This window comes from Delphinapterus leucas, chromosome 11 (assembly GCF_059928025.1).
Source record: "Delphinapterus leucas isolate spDelLeu-1000000601 "Yukka" chromosome 11, BTC_Dleu_Yukka2, whole genome shotgun sequence".
Taxonomy (NCBI): domain Eukaryota; kingdom Metazoa; phylum Chordata; class Mammalia; order Artiodactyla; family Monodontidae; genus Delphinapterus; species Delphinapterus leucas.
In genome coordinates, this window is record NC_143139.1 from 77,510,319 (window position 1) to 77,534,207 (window position 23,889).

Here is a 23,889-nt window from a genome sequence, read left to right on the forward strand (position 1 = left end):
AGTATTGCACTCCCTTCAACTTGGAAGCCCCAGCTTCACTTCTAGAAGTAACAGCATTGTTTCTATTTTTGTAACTTCCTGGCTACTGTCCTAGTCATTTCAGTTACCCCAATGCTATTCTGCACCCCAGCAACTCAGCCCAGCTAACACAGACTGTCCTGCTGGCTAACTGGTTCATGGTCCCTCACGGCTGTACCTGTATCAGGGCTGGGAGAAAGAAGACAAATGTGTAAGTCTACTCTTTAGGTAATGAAGTAAGGATATTCTGAGGCCTTTTAAGTTTTATTTATTTATTTTTGGTTTGGTTTGATTAGAAGTATCAGAGCAAAACATAAAAAGAAAGAATTAGAGTGCTCTCCTACTTGCCTAATCCTCATTCACAGCTCTGGATGCATCCCAACAAGGTACTTGCTGTCTGAGCCACTCTGTATCTTTTTTGGAAGAAGATGAGGTGAAGACAATGACAGTAATTTTCATCATCTCCCTATTCCTATGTTGCTATCATTCAACCAAACACCTACTGAACACCTTCTTCTGGCTCAGGTAATACACTCGGTCCTGAGGATATGAAGATCACACAGTCCCTGTCCTCAGGAAGTTCGTGATCTCCTGGGAGATGCAAACAAGTAAAAGTTCAGAGGAAAGCGCAATGAGAAGTGTGAGCCTAGAGGAGAGAGCATTTAAGTCCGCCTTAGGGTGAGAGGCTACTCTTTACAGAGGAAAATTACTGTTCGTTCTACTGGCTGGCCAGCAAAAGATACTGGGCATTAAATGGAAGTTCTTATTTTTTACACTCTAAAATCTCCTTAACAATGGCACCCATTTACTGTCAAAGCTGGTTTCTATGTGATAATGCCACAAATATGATTATGCCAACCTCTCCTACTGCTCGCCTTACACTTTATATCTGGAAGTCATGGTACTAAAAACTGGCATGGATGTTATCCAAGGAATCTGGTTATCATACTTGACTATTTATAATTCTAAAATGGAAGATTAAAAAACAAGTTAATAGGCACTTTATAGGATGGGCATGGAGTCAGAGGAGTGAATCAGCAGAGGAAGAAAGAAGAAGAACCATGTAAGCACAGACGCACTCTAAGGGAACTTAGACTACCAAATGATTTTTTTTCGTAAGTGAGGACTTGTTTTACATACCACGTGGAATGCTCCAGGGGCCTTGACAGGTCTGAAGCCATCAACAGGTATACACTGATCAGCGTGGCCATTACAGAAGCAGCTGCCCTTGACAATGAAATCATAGATTGCATAGTGCGTAAAATGTTGAGGCTTTGCATTCAGGTTGTTTCTGTGACAGGGACAAGACTGTCGTTTTAGCAGCTGCACACGGAGGTTGGTGATCTTTAGCTGCTCCTGCACTTTGGCACTGTAAGGGTTCTCCACATCATACGGTGGTGACAAAGCTCTGAAAATAACCTGTAAAGAAAAAGAAAATGCTGTGCATATATAGGACTGTGTGCAAACCCTGAACTAATTGCCCCGTGTAGTCCTGGTTTGATTTATACCTTTTATTATCTGCAAGTGATAAGATAACAAGAGGTTTTCAGACCTTGATCACCCCTGGGGAAGAGCTGCCCTGTTATTCTAAGGAACAGATGTGCTGCCTGTTGGGATGCAGAAGAAGTATAAATTGAGTAATCAGCAGAAATCTGACTCTTGGGATGAAGGTAGCCATACAAAGATCTCGGGGGAAGAGCATTCTGGGCAGAAGGAACAGCCAGTTTGAAGGCCTTGAAGTGGAGTCAAGCTTGGCTTATCCAAGGAAGAACAAGACCAGTGTGACTAGAGTTCAGGGGACAAGGGGGCAGTGGAGAGGAGGACAGAGGCCACGTATGACAGATCATGAATAGAGAGCCCTTTATAGGCCGTGGTGGAGTTATCCTAACTGTAGTGGGAAGCCACTGGAAGGTAATAGGCAGAGAAGTGATCTGATTTGCATTTTTAAAAAAGGTAACTCTCTCGTTTCTGCGAGGAGAATGGATTATAAAGGGTAAAGGATAGAAGCAGGAAGACCAGTTAGGAAGTGACTGCAAAATAAAGATCCAGGCACTTATATTTCTAAATGAGGTATGACCCTTTCAAAGACTCATCATTTATTAATTGGGACCATTTTCGCTGTGAGTATTTTTGATTCTCCTTTTCTGGATCTGCCTTGCAATTTGTGTCATATATTTGGAATATTTTTACTGGAAGTAAATATACAACGCTTTGAGGGTGGATTTGATTTCTAAAATGAGTCAGAAGTCACTTGAATCCAAGGCAGTGAGTAATGTACCTGATCAAGTTAGTTAACAGCACTTTTGGTTAAATGCAAGGTGTAACTAAGTAATGAGACTTTTTATTGTGCAGGTTATAGACAGACTCTACAGGCAACTTAAGGCTTTAGTTCTGAGGAGGAAACCAGAGGGAGGAAGGCTCAGAAGGGACAGACTTTGGACATGTCTGTGAGTCTATACATTATACAGGGGCAATAAAATGGGCCTTGGGGTGGGGTGGTGCAAATTCTCTAGTGGACCTGTTACTTTGGAGGAGTAGAGGTTAGTGGAAAGGGAAATCACTGCCCATGGAAACCAATGAATATAAATATAATGTAACATGAAGCATTATTATAAGGAGGGCAACACTGTTACACCTCATTATGCAGTTAAAAAAAACACCTCAATCAATCTTGTTGATTTATATAGTAAGAAATACAAAGCTCCTCTGAAAAATTCTTAAGCATCTCTTGACTTTTTAAAAATATGTCAAAAAAACCGTATTTACAAAAAAACAGAAATATTTTGATAACCACATAACGGTCGTCCCTTGGTATCCGTGGGGAATCGGTTCCAGGCCCCCCTGGATGCCAAATTTTGCGAATGCTCAAGTCCCTTAGTTGGCCCTCCATATCTGCAGATGTGGAGCCTGTGGATACAGAGGGCTGACTGTAGTATGAAAGTAAAGTAATTATTAAAAGGTAAGCTTTGGATAAACTCCCATTTAGAGAGAATGTACCTAAAAGTAACTTTCCAGAAAAAAATTTTTTTTCTTTAAGGAATACTTTGGATAGGAAAATTTCATTTTATAAATTGCTTTTGCACAGAAAGTATGAAAAGGCAAGAATCTACTCTGTAGGATCACATCTCCAGGTCTATTGGTACAGAACTGTCCTCAATGAAATATAACTTAAGGGAAGGTGATAATCAGCACTAGGCCTCCTATAGCCAATTCTCCATCCAGCAGCCAGAGTGATTCTCTATTAACAGAAATTGGACCATGTCCTTGCTTAGATCTACACGCACCTAAAGACCTCCCATGTCTCTCAGAATAAAATACAAAGTCCTTATAATGGCCCTGCTGTATTTTTTTTTCTTAGTGCTATTACCACCTGCACATTTTAGTTGTAGTTGCTTAATGTTTTACTGTCTTCCTCGTCTAGAATGTAAACTTGTTTGTTTTTTTTTTTTTGGCCACGTGGCATGCAGAATTTTAGTTTCCAGACCACGGATAGAACCGGTGCCTCCTGCAATGGAAGCACAGTTTTAACCACTGCACCACCAGGGAAGTCCCTAGAATGTAAACTTCTTGAGTGGAGTCATTGGTGTATCCCAGAACAGTGCCTGGCACAGAATAGGTATTCAATAAATTTTTGGTAAATGAATTGATTAACTATAACATTGTTCTTGGCACTCAAATAATAGGTGAGAATTTCAAATAACTTCCTTTTACAGGGTCCTAAACAGATTGACATACTGAATTCATGTCATAGCACCAGAAGGGGACAGGTAAGAAGTTGTATTAAAGCAATAGTTACCAATAATGAATTATTAACCAGTATCTGCATATGTAGCTAATTTTGAACTTGCAAAACTTAAAATAGTTGTATCTTAAACCATATTCTGCACCATTTATTCACATGGAAAGTGGTAGAAAGCAACATAGTATGGAATAAAATTTTCCAATAAACAATATGTCACCTATTTGAAAGTCAATATAGAATTAATGTCTTTTTCTTTTAACAACAGCCTAAATCAGAACATGATTTCATATTTTGAATCATTAAAAAAATTTTTAAAAAGCATTGAATCCATTGTGAGCTTTACATGGGGTTTATTTTCCATATGACTCCCAGACACTGGCATTATGTTAGACATTTGTGAAGAACTCTTGCTCTAAATAAGATCAGTGATGTGGCTGCCTCCCAATTTATCAACCACAGTGGTGCAAGGACATGGAAAAAGGTACCCAGTGCTAACTAAATAAGTATTCCACTGAAAAGTCTATTGCATACTACACTGTCACCCACCCATCCTTTTCCTGAACATTGGTGGCAACTGTTTGCTGTCTCTGCTCCTGGCACATATTTACCCTTGACATTTACCCTAGTTCCCTCGGTCTCCCTCCCCGTGAGAATTGTTCAGCACATGCAGGACTACAGGAAGATCTGTCAAGGTTTGTAGGAACTTAGAAGCTCTTTTGCTTCCTGGACCCAGACTGTGGAAGCTGAATGGCGGCTCTGTGCTTGGTGTGCATGACACCACAGTTGGCACGCTGATATCAGCAGGGAACGGACATCATGACCCCTGAGGCTGCGTGCTGGAAAGGAGACAGCGGAATGCCACAGACACAAAAGTGGATGGGAATTTAAACCATGAAATCTTTTTTCCAGAAAGGAGACGCCTTAATCTGATACCCTGGGAAATGGATCTACCCTGTGTCAGGAAACAAAGAGTGTGCCAATCCAGATGCTTCAAACTTCTGGCAGGTCGCCTTTTGGGTCCCACCCAGTTTTTCTTCAAATATCCCCAGAAGAAGCCTGTATGGCACTACTTAAATGAAGGAAGAAAAAAGTGTAGAAGTCCTCCATATAATATCAGCCTCTTCTGTTTTTGTCCCCATCAGGAACTGGATGTACCTATGGGCCCATCACTGTTCCTCTGCCTGTGATTGCTTCTGAGGATGCACTCCTAACAAGACATAGTTAAAAAGCCAGAGGGGGATTAGGATCAAGCCCACTTTGATGTTTCCAGCTTGTTAGTGCCATTGGCCAGGATTTCATGATCTTATTTTTTTAACTAAGAAATTTGATTATGTTTTAGTGATTAATACTATGCTCATTACAGAAAAATCTGTCACTCAAAATGTAGAAGACATTAAAAAACTACAATTCAGTCCATCCTAGAGGCAACCAGGGATACCAGCTTGATAATATTTTTCCATCTAAACTTCTACATGTATAAATACAGAATATAATGTAAACAACTTTGTTTCAACTTAGCAATACTTTGTGAATATTCTTCCAAATCGTTAAAAATAACTCTACATACATCAGTAGTTCTCAAAGTGTGGCCCCCAGACTAATATCATCAGTATCAACCTGGAAACTTGTTAGATATGTAAATTCTTGGGCCCTACACCAGATTGACAAATCAAAAATTCTGGAGATGGGGCCCAGAAATCTGTGCTTCAGCAAGCCTTCCAAGTGATTCTGATGTACAATAAATTTTGAGAAACACTGCTACATAATTTAAAACCTGGTTAGAATTCCATTGTGTGGATATGACATAGTTTATTCAGCCAGACTGCTACTGTTAGTCATCTAAGTTGTTTCCAACTTTTCAGTATAACATTACAATGTACAGTCTTGTAGCTAGAATATGGAAGTTTATAATAATATCCTGACACATTTCCAAATGAGAAAATCAAGAGTTAAAGGAATGCATAGTTGTTGTTTTTTTTTAATGTTTTTTAAAAAATTAATTGATTAATTTATTTTTTGGCTGTGTTGGGTCTTCGTTTCTGTGCGAGGGCTTTCTCTAGTTGCGGCAAGCGGGGGCCACTCTTCATCACGGTGTGCGGGCCCCTCACTATCGTGGCCTCTCTTGTTGTGGAGCACAGGCTCCAGACGCGCAGGCTCAGTAGTTGTGGCTCACGGGCCTAGTTGCTCCGTGGCATGTGAGATCTTCCCAGACCAGGGCTCGAACCCGTGTCCCCTGCATTGGCAGGCAGATTCTCAACCACTGCGCCACCAGGGAAGCCCCGGAATGCATAGTTTTAAAAGCTATCTGAGTTTCTTGAATGAATCATGGACCCTTTCCTACATAATCTTTGGAATCTTCACATTTCTCTGGTCTTGCCTCACTTCTCTAATCCTGGAATCCCTCAAACTTTGCCTAAGGATCTGGATTCTTGGCTTAGGTTCTGCCATTTCTTATGCCCCACTAAAACAAAGAGATCTTTAAGAAGTTCTGAACAGGTTAGAATCACCTATATGTTCTTTCTTTTCTAGAATACTTACAAAAAACTCTCAATAATACTGAAAGTTAGTAAAAATTGTATTCTTTATGTCTTATTTATACTCTGAGATAGAAATTTCAACAGAGTATTAACACAGTGTGAACAGAATAAGAAGTAGAGGAAGTATTTGGTACGTAATAATCAAGGAATTCTTTCAGTATTGAACTCATACCTGACATATTGCTTTGTACCTAAAATTTTATTGCCTGTGTTGAATCATAATAATTTGAGAAACTTAGTTATCACATTAAAAAAAAAACTTTTCAGCTGCTAGCTTGAGGAATATTTCAGGTCCAAGTTGATTACCCATCCCACGGACTCCTCTGGCACTTGCTCTTTCCATGACAGCATTTTTACACTAGTACATTGTTATTGCCTATTTACTTGTCTGTATCTCACATTAGACTCTGCTCAGTGGGCAGGCATCTTGTTTGTCTGGTTAACAGCTGTGTCCCCCAGCATGTCCCACAGTCTTTGGCATATTGTAGCATTTCATAATTATGTTGAACGAATAAATGAATGAATGATTTCTCCAAATAGCATTTTTTAAAAGGAGAAGCCAAATAGGGAATAGGGTTTAGAAAAATAAAGAAAGCAAGATGGTCTTACCACCAGTTCTGCACTCTTGATGAGGAGCATGTGAACACACACATTTGCATAAATACCTATGTAAAAATAGGTAATACATTTCAAACGGCTTTATGGATTCTTTCTCTTCAGTAGCACACAAGATCTTTCATGTTCTTCAGAAAGCAAATCAGGCAGGCATGAGCAAGCACCCAAACACATACAAATACTAGATATTTCCCATGGTTTCTGGTCTAGTTTTCTTAGTTACCAAAAATAGAAGCTTCAGGATCATAACTGCAACTGTTATTTAATGGTTTTTGAAACCCTAGACATCTTCATATTCTCAAAAGAGCAGCTTTTGGTTTCATTGATTTTCTCTATTTTTCTATTTCATTTTTGCTTTTATCTTTATTACTTTCTTCTGCTTCCTTTGGGTTTAATTTTCTTTTCTTTTACTAGTTTCTTAAAATGGAACTGTAGATCATTGATTGGAGACCTTCTTTTCCCCTAAGTGCTTCTTTAGCTGCAGCTCATAAATTTTTCTATGTTGTGTTTTCATTTATAATTCAGTTCAAATGCTTTCTAATTTTCCTTTTGATGTCTTCTTTGACCCATGGGTTATCCAAAAATATGTTATTTAACTTCCAAATATTTGGGGATTTCCCAGATACCTTCCTATTATTGATTTCTAAGTAATTCCTTTGTGGTCAGGGAATATACTTTGTATGATTTGAATCCTTTTACGTCTATTGGTACTTGTTTTATGGCCCAGAATATGGTCTATCTTGATAAATGCTCCCGTGCCCTTGAAAAGATTGTATATACTACTGTTGCTGGTGAAGTGTTATATAAATGTTGATCAGCTCAAGCTGGTTGACAGTGTTATTCAAATCATCTGTGTCCTCACTGATTTTCTCTACTTGTTCTGTCAATTTCAGAGAGAAAGTTGTTGAAATCTCCAACTATAATTATCAATTTATCTATTCCTTCTTGCAGTTCTTGCTTCATACAATTTGAAGCCTTGTTATTAGGTGCATAAACATGTAAGGTTGTTATATTCTCTTGATTAATTGGCTCTTAATCAGTATGAAATGTCCTTCTTTATCCCTGGTAATATTCTCTTATCTGAAATCTACTTTGTCTGATAATAATATAGCCACTATCAAAAGCTTTTGATTAGTGTTAGCATGGTATATCTTTTTCCATTCTTCTCCTTTTAACTTACTTATGTCTTAATATTTAAAGTGGATTTCTTATAAGCATCATAATTGTGTCTTTTAAAATTTTTTATCCAATTTGATAATCTCTGCCTTTAATTGGAGTGTTTAGACCTTTTAAATTTAATGTGATTGTTGATATGGTTGTGTTTAATCTACCATCTTGCTTTTTGCTTTATATTCTGTCCCCTTCTTTTTCTCTCTTCTGTTGGATTGAACATTTAGGGTCCTTTTTACTTCTGTTTTTGTTTATTAGTCATAACTCTTTTAGAAAAAATAGTGATTGCTTTAGGGTTTATAGTATACATCTTTAACTTAGCACAGTCTATCTTTAACTAATGTTTATCACTTCACATATACTTTAAGACACTTACAGCAGTGTACTCCCATTTCCTCCCCTCAATCTGTGTTGTTTTCATGCATTTGACTTCTATATGTATTATAAAGTCCATAACACATTGTTAATATTTTTTCTCTAAAAAGTCAATTATCTTTTAAAGAGATTTTAAAAATAAGAAAACAATTATTTTACATATAGCCACCTATTTTCCCTTTTTGATGATCTTCATGCCTTTGCACAGATCTAGATATCCATCTGGTATCATTTTTCTTCTGCCTAAAGGACTTTTTTTTTTAACATTTCCTGTAGTGCAGCTCTGCTGGTTTTTTGTTTTTTTGCTTTTTATGCCTGAAAAATTCTTTATTTCTTCATTTAAAAAAATTTATGTATTTATTTATTTTTGGCTGCATTGGGTCTTCGTTGCTGCTGCGCACAGGCTTTCTCTAGTCGCGGTGAGCGGGGTCTACTCTTTGTTGCAGTGCACGGGCTTCTCATTGCAGTGGCTTCTCTTGTTGCGGAGCACAGGCTCTAGGCGCACGGGCTTCAGTAGTGGTGGCGTGTGGGCTCAGTAGTTGTGGCGCATGGCCTTAGTTGCTCCATGGCATGTGGGATCTTCCCAGACCAGGACTCGAACCCGTGTTCCCTGCATTGGCAGGCAGATTCTCAACCACTGTGCCACCAGGGAAGTCCCTTCTTCTTCATTTTTGAAAGCTATTTTTGCCAGGTATAGAAGTCTAGGTTAACAATTTTTTTCGCTTTCAGGATTCTGCCCCACTGTCTTTTGGCTTGCATTGTTTTTGTACAAAAGCTGCCATTCTTGTATTTGTTCTTTTGTGCATAATGTGTTATTTTTTCCCCCCTCTTGCTGCCTCAAGGTTTTCTCTTCACTATTGGTTGTTAAACTATTTGATTATGATGTGCCTTGGGGTATTTTTCTTCCTGTTTCATGTGTTTAAGGTTTGTTGTACTTCTTGGATCTGTGGATTTATAGTTACAGTCAAATTTAGAAAAATTTCAGCCATTATTTCTTAAATTTTCTGTTCCCCTCCTCTCTCTTCTCTCCTTCATGGACTCCAACTACACATATATTAGATTGCTTGAAGGTGTTCCACAGTTCACTGATTTATTTATTTAAATTGCTGATTTATTTATTTATTTTTCTGCATTTTTTTCTCCCTGTGTTTCATATTGGATCATATTTCTATTGCTCTATATGGAACTTCACAAATCTTCGCTTCTGTAGTGTCTAACCTACTAATCCCATTCCATGTTTTTTTTTTTTTTTTGTCTGTGCCACGCAGCTTGTGGGATCTTAGTTCCCTGACCAGGGATCAAACCCAGGCCACCACCAGGGAAGCCTGTGAATTTTACCTTGTTGATTGCTGGGATATTTTTGTAGTCTTGAGTTCTTTTCTGGGGTGCAGTTACTTGGAGATAGCTCGCTCCTTTTGAGGCTTGCTTTTAAGTTTTGTTAGGTGGGGCCGATGCATTCATTAGTATTGGGCTGGCTCTGCACTTTTACTCAGGCAGTACCCTTCTAATTACTCTACTGATGCATCACAAGGTTGAATTATAAGGTTTTCCACTCTGGCTGACTAGTCCTGGTCCTATATAACCTCTGAGGATTTTCTCCCTCTGTCCTTTAGGGTGGTTCTTTCTCTGGCCTCAGGTAGTTTTCTTAAACACATGTGTTGATCAGTACTCAGTTGCAGACTTGAGGGGGACCATCTGTAGATCTCTGGAAGCCTCTTCCAGTGCAGCTGTTTCTTCTCTGGTACTCTGCCCTGCAAACTCTAGCCACCTTGGCCTTCCCAGACTCTCAGCTCTTTAATTCAGGAAATCCATTAGGCTCCTCCTAGGTTCCTCCTCCCTGTACTCCAGCCTGGAAACTCCAGGCAATAAGCTGGGGCAATCGTAGGGTTCACCTCATTTACTTTTGCTCTCCCAGGGATCACTGTCCTCTGCTGCCTGATGTGCAACACCTGAAAACATGGTTCATATATATTTTGTCCATTTTTTTTTTTCAAGTTGTTTCAGGCAGTAGGGTTAGTCTGGTTCTCGTTATTGCATCTTGGCTGAGAGCTGAAGTCTAAAGAACCAAGAGAGCTTAATTGTATAAAATACAATTTATAAAACTGTAATTGGACTAAGCCCTTATTTTTGTATAAAAATATCATAGAAATGACATATTGAAAATTTCATAATAAAGCTAGAAGTGTGGTTCCATTCCGCAGATTAAAAGGCTTGAAGAACAAATGAGTTTTCTTATGGGGCTTATCAAACTAAGAAATAGGAAAAATAATTGAAAACATAAGCATTTAAACTTTATAAGTTTATTCAATAATTCAATTTTGGTAATTTGTATATTTTAATAGACAGGTAAACCTTCACTATAACTTTCTTTATAATTTATGATACTTATAATCTTCTACTTTATATTTTTATGTTTATGCTATGCTGTGATGCATCTTTGTATTCCCATGTACTACTGTCTGATAGATTCTCAACAATACATATTGAAAGACTGAGTCAATATAGAATCATGTTAAGACAGATTTATTTTTATTTTCTGATACAAGAATAATAATATGGGAATTCCCTTGCGGTCTGGTGGTTAGGAATCTGCACTTCCACTGCAGAGGGCACGGGTTTGATCTCTGGCCAGGGAACTGAAATCCCACACGCTGCATGGTGTGGCCACCCCCCAAAATAATAATAATATAAATATAATAAAATTTTATTTATATAATGTGAATTTTATCCATAAGAGAATATACTAGGCACATAGTACTTCACAAGAAACTTTATCATCTTAAAGGTATCTTAGTTGTTTGCTAATCTTATACCACTTAAAAGTTTTACTTAAAAATTTTACTTTATTGAAAAAAATGGATTTACTATTAGTCAATATTAAAATACTTTTTGAGTACCAAATTTGAATAATGTATTTTCAGTAATAAATTTACACCAACTGCCAGGATGACAACCCATTTAGAGAGGAATCCCTGGTACTTTTGCCTAATATAATCTACAGTAATAACTAACTCTAAATTAGAAAAATAATCACACTTCTTCCCTACTCTACTTAAGCCTGGTTAGAGTAACATCTGTATTAAGAAATATTTCCTTTACAGATGCCTTTTTTCTTCTTGATTTCATTTTTTTAAAATACGTAAAACATTTTTGCTTCCATAGGCAAAACTATAATATAGAGTCTATCTAGAAAAGTCTCATATTATTGATGGCCTCTCCCTCCTCTGAAGGCAGTGCCTTTTATTTGTTCTTAGTTTTCCTTCCAGTGTTTCTTTTGGAAATATATATATATATATATATATATATATATATATATGTTTTATTCCCTTTTAAAAATTATGTTAAATATAAAAATATATTTACCTCTTTTTCAATGGAAAAAGAAAAAAAAGAAATATTTCCAATTACATTATAAAGCCGTCATTTGTTTTATGTGGTTGTTTACTAGTTGTTTACAAATAGCATCTGATAAATTCATTTGAATCTCATAACTACTACACATTGACAACTGTTCTGTATATAGTTAGGTTGATGACACACCTAAGACCTAAACATAGAAACTGATATATTTGTCTTCATTTCTGCTGTTTATCAAGCTATCTCAAAACTGCAAATTCCCATACTTAAAAAGTTCCTAAAATTTAGTGCGATTCACACACTCTAGTTTTATATTGTCACCACGCAAACAAGGATGGCTTTATGTCACTTGACTTCTGAAGTTAGTTGCTGGCACCATTTAAGTTGAGGTTTTAGGAATTTGAGACGAAAAGCTCAAAGAGCACAGATTCTTTGAGTACATGTACCCTAATATGTTTTTGAAACCAGCTTTCTGCTTTCCTGGGTAGGTAACCTTTGGGAAAGTATGTGAAGTTTCAGGCTTTTTAAGGGTTGCCGTGAGTGGAGAGTTCCGGTTTCATGGAGAGAGAAGGCTGGACAAGGAAAAGATAGCATAATTAACAGGTGGGCATCTGTGGCGGAGCAGCTGGTTGGTTTAATTTTAGAACATTTGTCCTTGTCTGTGCCACTTTAAGTGGAGCACCTACTTGTCTTAGAGAAGTGTGTCTGTCTTTGGGCAGTGCCAAAATCCTTTTGCTTACACTCTAGAGCATTAAGCACCCTTTTTCATCAGATAGCCCACCTTTTAAAGTGGGAGAGTCTTATCTACTCAACTAGTTCTTCTAAGATAGGACAATATAAGCTAATAAAGCTCTCAATGGAGCAAGCTGAGGAATGCAGTGCACTCAAGTGACTTACTTGTACTATAATAACCTCGATTTGTAAGTACACAAAAGCCTCTTTGCATGTTTCAAGGGCATATTTACAGTTTTAAAATGATGAAAAGGCAGCTTCTTAAATATCTTCAGGGGGAAGGGAAACGACAGAACTGCAAGGAGGAACAAGAAACAAGACAGAAGACCAAAATAAAAATAAAGATTGGGGCTAAAAATAAATTTTAAAACATTTTTCAATACATTTGGAATCCTAGCTTTTCCTTTGCCCTCAGTACTTGGAGTCATAGGATTTGAGTGTCAAAAGAGTCCTTAGCAATTGATGATCTAGTCCGACTAGTGGAAACTGAGACGCAGAGCGCTCAAAGTGATTTGCCAAAGGTCAATCCATAGGCTTGTGACAGAGCTAAGACTAGTACCCAGTTTCCTGACCTCCAATCTAATGATTTTTCCATTATATCCCACTTTATACTTGTTTGGCAGCTAGCCATTCCTGAATTAAAGTTAAATTTAAAGTGGAGGATTAAGGAAAATATTATATATGATTTATCCCATTTCCACTTGTCATGTTAATAATGGATGGGACTAACTGTGCCTGCCACCTTTATTTTATTAATGGATGTGAATAACTGTACCCTTCATAAAAGTAACGATACCTACTCTTGTTTGGCTCACAGGGATACAGTGAAGATTTTTAAAAAGATATCAGATATAGAAACACCTTGAAAAATTACTGCTCTTTATAAATAAAATTGATTGGTGAATAGCTTTTTATTAGGGACCTGCCTTGTTTTTGCCAGTCTCTCTTCTTTGGGACTGAGCCCTATCAGTAAATGCAGCCCAGTGGCTAGGATTCATTGACGGGCCCTTCAGATGTGGATTGTATGTCAACCTGAGTAACTTCTCAGCATTTACCTTCTGTTTCCTAGAACCATGTTCGGCCTACAGTCTGTAATACCCTCTGCTTCATCTTGGATCCCTGATACCTTCTGTTTGCCTCACCGATGCTGGAAATTGCATGCATGATCTCTCTGCTTTCACTGCCTGTGAAAATTCCAATTCTTGCTCCCTCTCTGTGTACTCAACTTTATATACTCCAGTCATACTGAACACTTTCTGTTCCTAGAAAGCGCCATGGTCTCTCTCCCTTCCCTTCCCAGCCTATGCCCATAAAATTCTACTGCCTGGAATACTTTTCACACCTCTTTGCCACTGTCACCCACTGCTTGACCCCCGTACTTGGCCAACTCATTACCTATCTTTTAGGTGTCATCCTAGATGTCACTTTCTTCACCATTCCTCTCCACTGCACGCCTAGACAAGATGTTCTTCCAACGTGCTACTTCAAGCACCTGTTATTTCTTTCAGACTTAAAACTTAACCATGTCTATTTTAATTGCTTATATTCCTCTCTAGACTGTGAGCCCCATTAGTGCAGAGGGCCTTGTTTGCTTGCCTACCAGTGTACAGCGAATGCTTGGCACATAGAAGAGTTAACACATATTTGTGGAAATATGATACTCATGCTTGATAAGGATTTACATGTCACAAACTGCGTTCACCTTTATTTATCTCATTTCATCCTTACAGTAAACCTATGGTGTGGTTATTATTCATTTCCATTTTTCAGATATAGAAACCCTGAGAAGGTGTTAGTTGACATGTCCAAACTTACCTACCTAGTAAGTGACAGAGCTAGTACTTGAACCCAGGTTGTTGGAGTCCAAGTTCAGTGTTATTACCATTACATCACAACTAATTTTGTTTGGTTATAGAATAATTAAAAGTCTAAAGCAAGTGATCAGGGGATATAAATAATTGGAGCAGGAGAATAAATCTGGCAAAGAGAAGAGCTTGAACCATGGTGGAGGCAGTGGGGGAAGGGTGGGGCAGAACACCCATAGGTGAGAGGCAAAAAAAATGAATATTAGGACAAAAACTAAGAACTAAAGGCTAAGTTTTAGGGGCCACTCATAGTTAGAGGCCAGAAGAAAGGAGATGAGCCAGAAATAATACAAAAGAAGGATCAGTGAGCAATGTAGGAAAATAATGAAAATTCATTTTCCTAAAAGCCAAAGGAAGTGAGAATGCAAAGAAAGAAAATGTAGTTATTAATGGCAAATTCAATTCAGGAGGCAAGGAAGAAGATTGAGAAAAAAAATGGGGGAGGGGTTGGCTGGCTCACAGAAGACTTTTGAGAGCCTAGATGGAATAAGGAACGGTTTGTAAAGGTTTCAAGAAAGAATAAGGGACAAAGTAAAGGAAGCAAGAAAGAAGCAATTGAAGAATTTTGGCAGTTTGTTTATTCATTCATCCATTGATAGACATTTGGGTTGTTTACAGATTTTGGCTATTATGAATAAAAGTGCTAAGGTCATTCACATAGAAGTCATTGTGAGAACCTAAGTTATTTTTCATGGGTACTTAGAGGAATTTCTAGGTGGTTTGATAAGAGCGTGTTTAACTTTATTGGGAATTGCAAGTCTGTTTTCTAAGGTAATTGTACTATTTTGCATTTCTCCTAGCAATGTATGATGAAAACTTTAGTTGCTACACGTTCTCACCAGCACTTGGTATTGTCAGTCTTCTTAATTTTAGCCTTGATAGTGAATGTGAACAGTCTCTCATTGTGGTTTTAATGTGCATTTCCCTGTTGACTAATGGTGTTGAGCATCTTTTCATGTGTTTATTTGAAATACATCTTCTTTGGCAAAGTATCTGTTCAAATCTTTTGCCATTTTTATTCTTGTTGTTTTTCTTCTTGTTGAGTTATGAGTTGTGATATGTAAATATATATTCAGATATGTGATTGGCAAGTACTTTCTTCCAGTCTGAGGTTTGTCTTTTTCATTTTCTTAATGGTGTCTTAAAAGCAAAAGTTTTTAATTTTTATGAAATTCAATTATAAATATTTTCCTTTTATGATTTGTGCTTTTTGTGTCCCAGATAAGAAATTTTTGCCTAACTCAAGGTCATAAATATTTTCTCCTAGAAGTTTTATCATTTTACCTCTTACATTTAGATATACAGTCCATTTCAAGTTAATTTTTCTATATGGTGTGAACTAAGTGCTGAGAACTAAGTTATTTTTTTTCTTTCTTCTTCTTCTTCTTTTTTCTTTTTTTGCATGTGGATATCCAGTTATTCCAGCACTGTTTGTTGGAAAGACTAGCTTTTCTTCATTGAATCACCTTGACGGCTTTGTTTGGTATAGTTTTCTTCATGTTTCTTTTGCTTGAAGTTTATTGATCTTATTAGATCTGTGGATTTATACTTTCCATCAAGTTTAGAAAAGATTTGCCTGTTATTCCTTAAAAAAAATTTTTTTTGTCCTCTGCTTCTCCTTTTAGATTCCAACTACATGAATGTCAGATCACTCAATATTGTCCCACAGTTCACTAATACTCTTTTCATTTAATTCTCTTTTCTCTATGTACTTCATTAATGTATAGTTTTCATTGTTATGTTGTCGGGTTCACCAGTTTTTTCTTCTGCACTATCTAATCTGCTGTTAATCCCTTGCAGTATATTTTCATTTCAGATATTGCACTTTTCATCTTTAGAAGCTCCATTTGGATCTTTTTTTATATCTTCTATTTCTATCTTCAATGTGTTTGTGTTTTCTTCAACATATGGAGCATATTTATAATAGCTGCTTTAACTGCCTTTGTTTGCCCATTCTATCAGCTGTGTCATTTCTGATTATGTTTCTATTAATTGACTTTTCTTCTGATCAGGAGTCATATTCTCATGGTTGTTGTTTTTTTTTTTTTTTGATCTTTTATGTTATTTTATTTTTATTGGAGTACAGTTGATTTACAGTGTTGTGTTAGTTTCTGCTGTACAGCAAAGTGAATCAGTTATACACATACATATATCCAATCTTTTTTAGATTGTTTTCCCATTTGGTCATTACAGAGTATTGAGAAGAGTTCCCTGTGCTATACAGTAGGTCCTTATTAGTTACCTATTTTGTATATAGTAGTGTGTCATGGTTGTTAATTTTGATTAAACATTAAACATTTGTAAATATTATGTTGCTGGTTGCTGGATTTTGATGCATTTCTCTAAGTAGGGTTAGACTTTGTTCTGCAGTTAATTTACTTGGGGTCAAATTGTTTTGAGCATTGTTTTTAATTTTCGTTAGGGTGAATCCAGTTTAGTCTTTATTCTAGAGCTAATTTAACCCCACTAGTAAGGCCATCTGAGGACCCTTCTGAGAACCCTTCCCAGTGCCTGTGAATTATGAGGTCTCTCCACTTTGGATGGTAGGAACATGAACTATTCTCAGCCTTCTGGGAATACTAGGAATTGTTCAGCTAGCCTCTGCATTCTATCAGTTCTTCTCCCCCTCTCATAGAGTTTTAGTTCACACATAAGCAGCTCAGCATTCAGCCAAAGATTTGAGGGGACCTTTGGACAGATCTTTGGACTTCTCTCTTTCTGCAGCTTTCTCTTTTCCAGTATTCTTCCCCACAAATTCTAGCTGCCTTGGCCTCCTTGAGCATGATCTCCTCAAGTCAGTGAGATCACTGGACTCTGGGTTCACCTTCCTATGCCATGCCTTAGAAATGCCCCATCAATAAGCTGGACAGTCACAGGGCTTGTCATATTTGTTTCCCCTCTCAGAGATCAGTCTTGTGCTGCCTGTTGGCCAGCCTGAAATAATTGTATCACATATTTTTTCCTCGTCTTCTAGTTTTTTAATGTGGAAAGGTAATTCCTACAGCAGTTAATCCTTCACAAGCAGAAGCAGAAATCCCATTTCAAAGTGCTAACTTTTAATATGTTGCAACTTCTTGAGTGTCAGAAATGAGACAAAAGGGAAAACCTAACTGATTTTAAGGAGATCACTTTGAATACTTAAATGTAATTATTCTTTCTTTCTTATTCCTTCCCTATCCATCTCCCTTTCCTCCCTAAAGGGTAGAGGATTCTACCTGAGATCCTTCCCTTGAGCAAATGAAACTTGCAAGTGAAACTGCTTTCTATAATTTGTTGTATTTGGAGGTGTACTCAGTATTTAAGGAGCAGAAACCATAGTGTTGCAGATATTTTCCCCCCTTTTTTTTTTTTCAAAGTAGATGATATTACAATAGCTCTGAGTAGCTCTTTCATTTACTGAATTAAAAGTTCCTAGGGTTTCACTTTGGCCCTGCTGTCATTCAACACGATCAGAACAAAGCTCTTTACCCTCTTCTATGCCTCAGCTGCTTAACTGTAATATCAAGGTACTTTAATGCGGAATGTAAAATTGTGCACATGGAAAAGTGAATTTTCCTGAAGCACAGCAATTGAGATATTCCTTTAAATGATGTGCACTAAAAGAGTCAGCCTTGGATCTCCAGTTTACTTACAAAACCTACCCACACTGAAAAAAGATAAACCATGAACACTCAGTTGTTAAGACCCAGAAGAATTCTCTAAGTCTACTATATCTACATTTCTATAAATACGTAGTTCTTTTCTTTTATCCTCCTCTTTAAGAGTAAGACAACTCAAAAAAAAAAAAAAAGAGTAAGACAACTCTTAAATGCTAACAAGACTGAATGCCAGGAAAATTGTCCATTGTGGCAAAAATTTTCAGCCATTTTTTCATGTTAAAGGCTTTAAAATTTTTATTCCCCTCTGTTTATCTCCTCAATTAATCTTCCTTATAAAAATGCATATATACATATAAGTTAAAAACACTTTCCCTAACTATGTACCATAGAAAACCACAGATGGCAATTAGCTTGACTTTATTTTATTTTATTATTTTTTACTATAAATTTATTTACTTATTTATTTATCTGTCTGCGTTGAGTCTTTGTTGCTGCACGCAGGCTTTCCTCTAGTTGCGGCATGCAGGGGCTACTCTTCATTGCAGTGCATAGGCTTCTCATTGCAGTGGCTTCTCTTGTTGCAGAGCACAGGCTCTAGGCACCCGGGCTTCAGTAGTTTTGGCATGTGGGCTCAGCAGTTGTGGCTCGTGGGTTCTAGAGTGCAGGTTCAGTAGTTGTGGCGCATGGGCTTAGCTGCTCCACGGCATGTGGGATCTTCCTGGACTAGGGCTCGAACCCGTGTCCCCTGCATTGGCAGGAAGATTCTTAACCACTGTGCCACCAGGGAAGTCCCAATTAGTTTGACTTTAAAACTAGCTTTCTTATTGAACATTTGTGTGCCTATTGGAGGATTTCCATAATGCAAACCTCCACTAGAATGTGCTTTCAGCTTTTCATTCAAGAGACTTAATCAGGAGCAACCAAAATGTACTGCTTAAGGTTTAAAAAATATATCAAACTTTAAACACTGTTACCCTGGAGGGGAGATCCTGGCTACAAAACAAATAGACTTCAAAGGGACCTCCTGACTTTCTCTAAACCACAGATAAATATTTGCTATTACTATGGTAATAGGTAGCATAGGGCCACTTTGTCCTTCACTTGTAGGAGACCTTGAAGATAGGTGTTGATCGCCACCATGAAAAGTTTTCCCAGTAGAGATAAATCTCATACACCTTTTCCCATTAAGTTCTAGTCTGACATACAAGGATTAATTGCAAGAGATTAATTAAAGAAGAGAGCTGAAAGCTAATTAGAAGGAGAAACTTGCAGAAATAAAAGCCAATAAACTGGCTTAAAAGATAAAAAGTAGATATTATTTTCTCTACTTTGACCTACATGTAATGAAGTACAATCAGTTCAACTGAAAGACTGGTATCCCTAATTTATATGTTTGTAGAGATAGAAAACAAGGGACTTCCCTGGTGGCGCAGTGGTTAAGAATCCGCCTGCCGGGCTTCCCTGGTGGCGCAGTGGTTGAGAATCTGCCTACTAATGCAGGGGACACGGGTTCGAGCCCTGGTCTGGGAGGATCCCACATGCCGCGGAGCGGCTGGGCCCGTGAGCCACAACTACTGAGCCTGCGCGTCTGGAGCCTGTGCTCCGCAACAAGAGAGGCCGCGATAGTGAGAGGCCCGCGCACCGCGATGAAGAGTGGCCCCCGCTTGCCACAACTAGAGAAAGCCCTCACACAGAAACGAAGACCCAACACAGCAAAAATAAATTAATTAATTAAACTCCTACCCCAAACATCTGGAAAAAAAAAAAAAACCACCATGTTCCTTCAATGAGCCAAGTTCTTTCACAATATTATTATTTATAAAAAAAAAAAAAAAAAGAATCCACCTGCCAATGCAGGGAACACGGGTTCGAGCCCTGGTCTGGGAAGATCCCACATGCTGCAGAGCAACTAAACCCGTACGCCACAACTACTGAGCCTGCGAGCCACAACTACTGAAGCCCGCATGCCTAGAACCCGTGCTCCACAAGAGAAGCCACTGCAATGAGAAGCCCGTGCACCGCAACGAAGAGTAGCCTCCACTCGCCACAACTAGAGAAAGCCCGTGCAACAAAGACCTAACGCAGTCAAAAATAAATAAATAAAATAAATTTATTAAAAAAAAAAAATCCGCCTGCAAATCCAGGGGACACGGGTTCAAGCCCTGGTCCGGGAAGATCCCACATGCCGCAGAGCAACTAAGCCCATGCGCCACAACTACTGAGCCTGTGCTCTAGAGCCCACGAGCCACAACTACTGAGTCTGCACGCCTAGAGCCCATGCTCCACAACAAGAGAAGCCACTGCAATGAGAAGCCCACACACTGCAAGGAAGAGTAGCCCCCACTCGCCACAACTAGAGAAAGTCCGCACAGAGCAATGAAGACTCAACGTAGCCAAAAATAAATAAATAAAAAATTTTGAAAAAGATGGAAAACAATAAATACTATAAAATTAGTCTATGTTTCCTTCCACTCCAGAGTAGAGATTTATAGAGAAGAACTGGAAGTACAGAATTTTCAGGATGTTTAAGCCATTGAGCTTACAGAGCATGAAAGCCCATAACAAAAATCCTGACCTCCAAAGAGAAACAAATTAAATCTCATTTCAGTTTCTAAAAATGTTTTTTTATCATACTTTAGATAAGAAAAAGACATTTCCAACCTGGATAGATTGCAAGCTTGGCTAATATAAATCCTAATTGTGTCTCTTATCAGCAGTGTCATTTCTGAGTGATGACAGAGCTGTGATTAAAGATAAAATTCCAGGTCTGTGTGACATTAAGCCTTTTAATCAAAGAAGCATTTATTCATTCAACCATTATTTATTGAGGAGATACTTTGTATCAGGCACTGTGCTAGGTACTCTGGATACAAAACTGAATAAGAAAAATCAGTCATGTGTAGGATTTCAGTTGTTCCCTAATTCTTGAAAATTGAGCGAGCTTTGTTAAAAGTGGTGTAAGAAAACAGCCCAAAATATTATTTTTTTAAATCAGAAGAGCACGTAAGGCCGTTTAACCAAATTTCTCAATGCTGGAAGTTCCTCTAGAATGGCTGATACCCATCTGTTCTCTATTAGATCCCACCACCCTCATCAGGCAGCATATTTCATTTTTTGATGATTCTAATTATCAAAAAGTTCCTCTGTGTTAAGCTAGATCTGTCCTCTGTAACTTCTAATACTGATCTTGAAGCTACACAAAATAAGTCTATTTTACTTTCAACAAGCAAGTCCTTCAAACATTTAATGGCAGCCACCAACTTCACTTTCATTTTCCAGGTTAAATATCTACAGTGTCTCATATCATGTAGTTTTTAGACCATTTACCACTCTGGCTAGGTAGCAAGTGACCTCTGTTTTATTTATATATGTAAGCAACCGATGACACTATTTTCCTCACATTTCCCCCTCTAAGATGTCAAACAAATTCTAAACTCTACTGCTGAACATTTTTTTCCAATTCTTTTTCAATCCAAATGCATTTCAAAGGTTTTTCTGTAACCTAAGGAATATTCAGATTTTAAAACACCTATAGTATTTCAATACAGCTATTTGGGAAGAAATGGAGTTGATGAGTAGGGACAGTGGTATGAAAGTAAAAAAAAAAATGAATTCACCATGAGAATATTATTTATGTAGCCTACTGAGCACTCACCTACAATCACGGTAAAACAGAGAGGCAAGATTGCCATTCCAGTGTCATTATTTTGGGAGGTAGGGAAGGGAAGAGTCACTTCTATATCTGAATAGAATGTCGTAACATTATCTGCATATTTCCATAGTATCTGTCATTGTATTATTTAGTTCATGAGAAAATAATATTCCTGGTTACACACCAACTAAACTGACAGGCAAACTGGCAGGTAAGGCTGACGTAACGAAGCGGGGTTGGGGGTGGCCAGAGCAGTCTAAATATTCGGTAGGTACATATGAACAGAATTGGTTCCCCCTGTCTCCATAAGCAGCTGAAGGGATGAACGTGACTGGTTGAAACTGACCAGGAGATTAAAATGGCCTCTGAGGATGAAAGTACCAGCGGCCAGCTCCACAAGTAACATATCCTTCTGGTTACACTTAAGGCACCTGCTAGAACGTCCAGAAGTAGCTAAATGCTTTCTCAAGTGGGCTTTTTAAAAAGGAGAACTAAAAAGAAACAGCAATAATACATCACTGAACTCTTGGCCCACGAATTTCCACGTGCGCCTGGTGCATATTTTATAAAGTTCTTGGAAAACAGGTGTTTCCCACCTGTTCTGGTTACAGTATTTCAAACTGATAATCTTTTAAACATGTTATAACTCCCTGACTAACTTGAACAGGACTTCAAGAGAGACATTTTCAAGCATATTGTTTTAAAAGACCATTTATTTTAACAACAAACCTACCATACAAAGTCATGAAGAGTATCTATTCTTAACAAAAGAATAAAGACAAGTCCAAATAGGGAATCCAGACCAGGGTCAGGAACTGAACTTTGCTCACTCACTCTGAGTTCCCTACAGAGCAACCTCTTACTAGGATCACTTGGAGATTCCTCCTTGAGTCCGAAATACCAACAAGGTGTAGGTGGATACATTTTTTTTCAGTTTTGATAAGAAGTTTTACTTTAAGCTCATACTTATCTCTTAACATAACTTTGCCATCTAAAAATATCTTTTAAAACTTAGTTCTTTATCTTGTACTTGACATTCATAATATAGTTTTAAAAGAATTTGTAGAGTCACAATAGATATGTAGAACTAAATATGGAATGAAGAGACATGAATTGTTCTTTGTACATCTGATTTGTTCATTTTTCTCTAAATCTAACTCCTTCTAGTCTATTTTTGCCTGTTTGTGAAGATGACTGGGCTACTGCTTTAATAAAAAAAGTATATAATTCTTTATATTCACTCTACTATGAAATGACCAAGACTGATGTGTTCTCTAATTAAATATCTGTCCAAAAGCACTAAGCAAAAATGTAGACCCTTGATGCTCTTGAAAAACATTGACAGTTAACCAATGTTAGTACAGGCTGTCCCTAACTTACAAGTGGTTTGTGTTCTAAAAATTTATTTGTAAGTCAGTTGCCTGGCCTTTAGAATGCATTTTATGTCTAGTTTTGTTTACTACTGTATCCCCAGAGCCTGAGATAGTGCTAGACACATAGTGGGCATCCAAATATTTGCTGATTGACTGGATGAAGTGACCTAAAAGTGCACTTCACTAATAACGTAATTGAACTATATTATTGTTAATAATAATTAGCATTTATAGAGCACTTAGCCATTTATAAAACACATTTATATGTGCCTTATTTTGTCCTTTCTCACATTGATTCAATTTACAAATGAAGAGTCTAAGACCCCGAAATTAAAGAGAGAGCCATTGAAGCTACTTGAGAGGATTGGGTGTGAGATGCGGAACTTGAATTAAAGTGGTAACAGTGGAGGTGAGAACCAATTAGAGATAGAACCACCAGAACCTGGTGATGGACCTGATACGGGCCTCCAACTCCTACACTTATGCTATCACATTGCATGTAGAAATACAAGCTATAGATAAAATATCATCTATACATACAAAATAGAGACTCAGAGAGCGTAGGGACTCATTTCTTTTTCTGCTGACACCCTTTTCTTTAGCAGTTAAGTGACTTCCTTATGTTCAGTGGTTAAGAAGAAGGACCCATTCACCTTGCAAGAAATGAGATCTCCCCAAAAAGATTACACCAAAATTGAGGGCTCCTGCCTAGCTAGCAGGAAGACTGATATGACTAGCTAAGCAGTATCCAGCCCAAGACCCCTGCTATTGGAGTAGTTTGGATGTAAAGAATTTTCTTAAGTCATTTACTCACTCTATGGCATAACCCATGTGTTCAGAGGTGGATGAGACAC

At 37.7% G+C, this 23,889-nt stretch overlaps 1 protein-coding gene across 2 annotated transcripts in view; it reads right to left on the minus strand.

Annotated features, from left to right (window-relative positions):
• Positions 1-23,889, minus strand: part of NTN4 (netrin 4) — a 106,259-nt gene that overhangs the window by 66,209 nt on the left and 16,161 nt on the right. For both annotated transcript variants that reach the window (XM_022562385.3, XM_022562386.3), the window contains exon 3: positions 1,159-1,437. In XM_022562385.3, the coding sequence (XP_022418093.1) occupies positions 1,159-1,437 (279 nt within the window). The remainder of the gene's footprint in view (positions 1-1,158; positions 1,438-23,889) is intronic.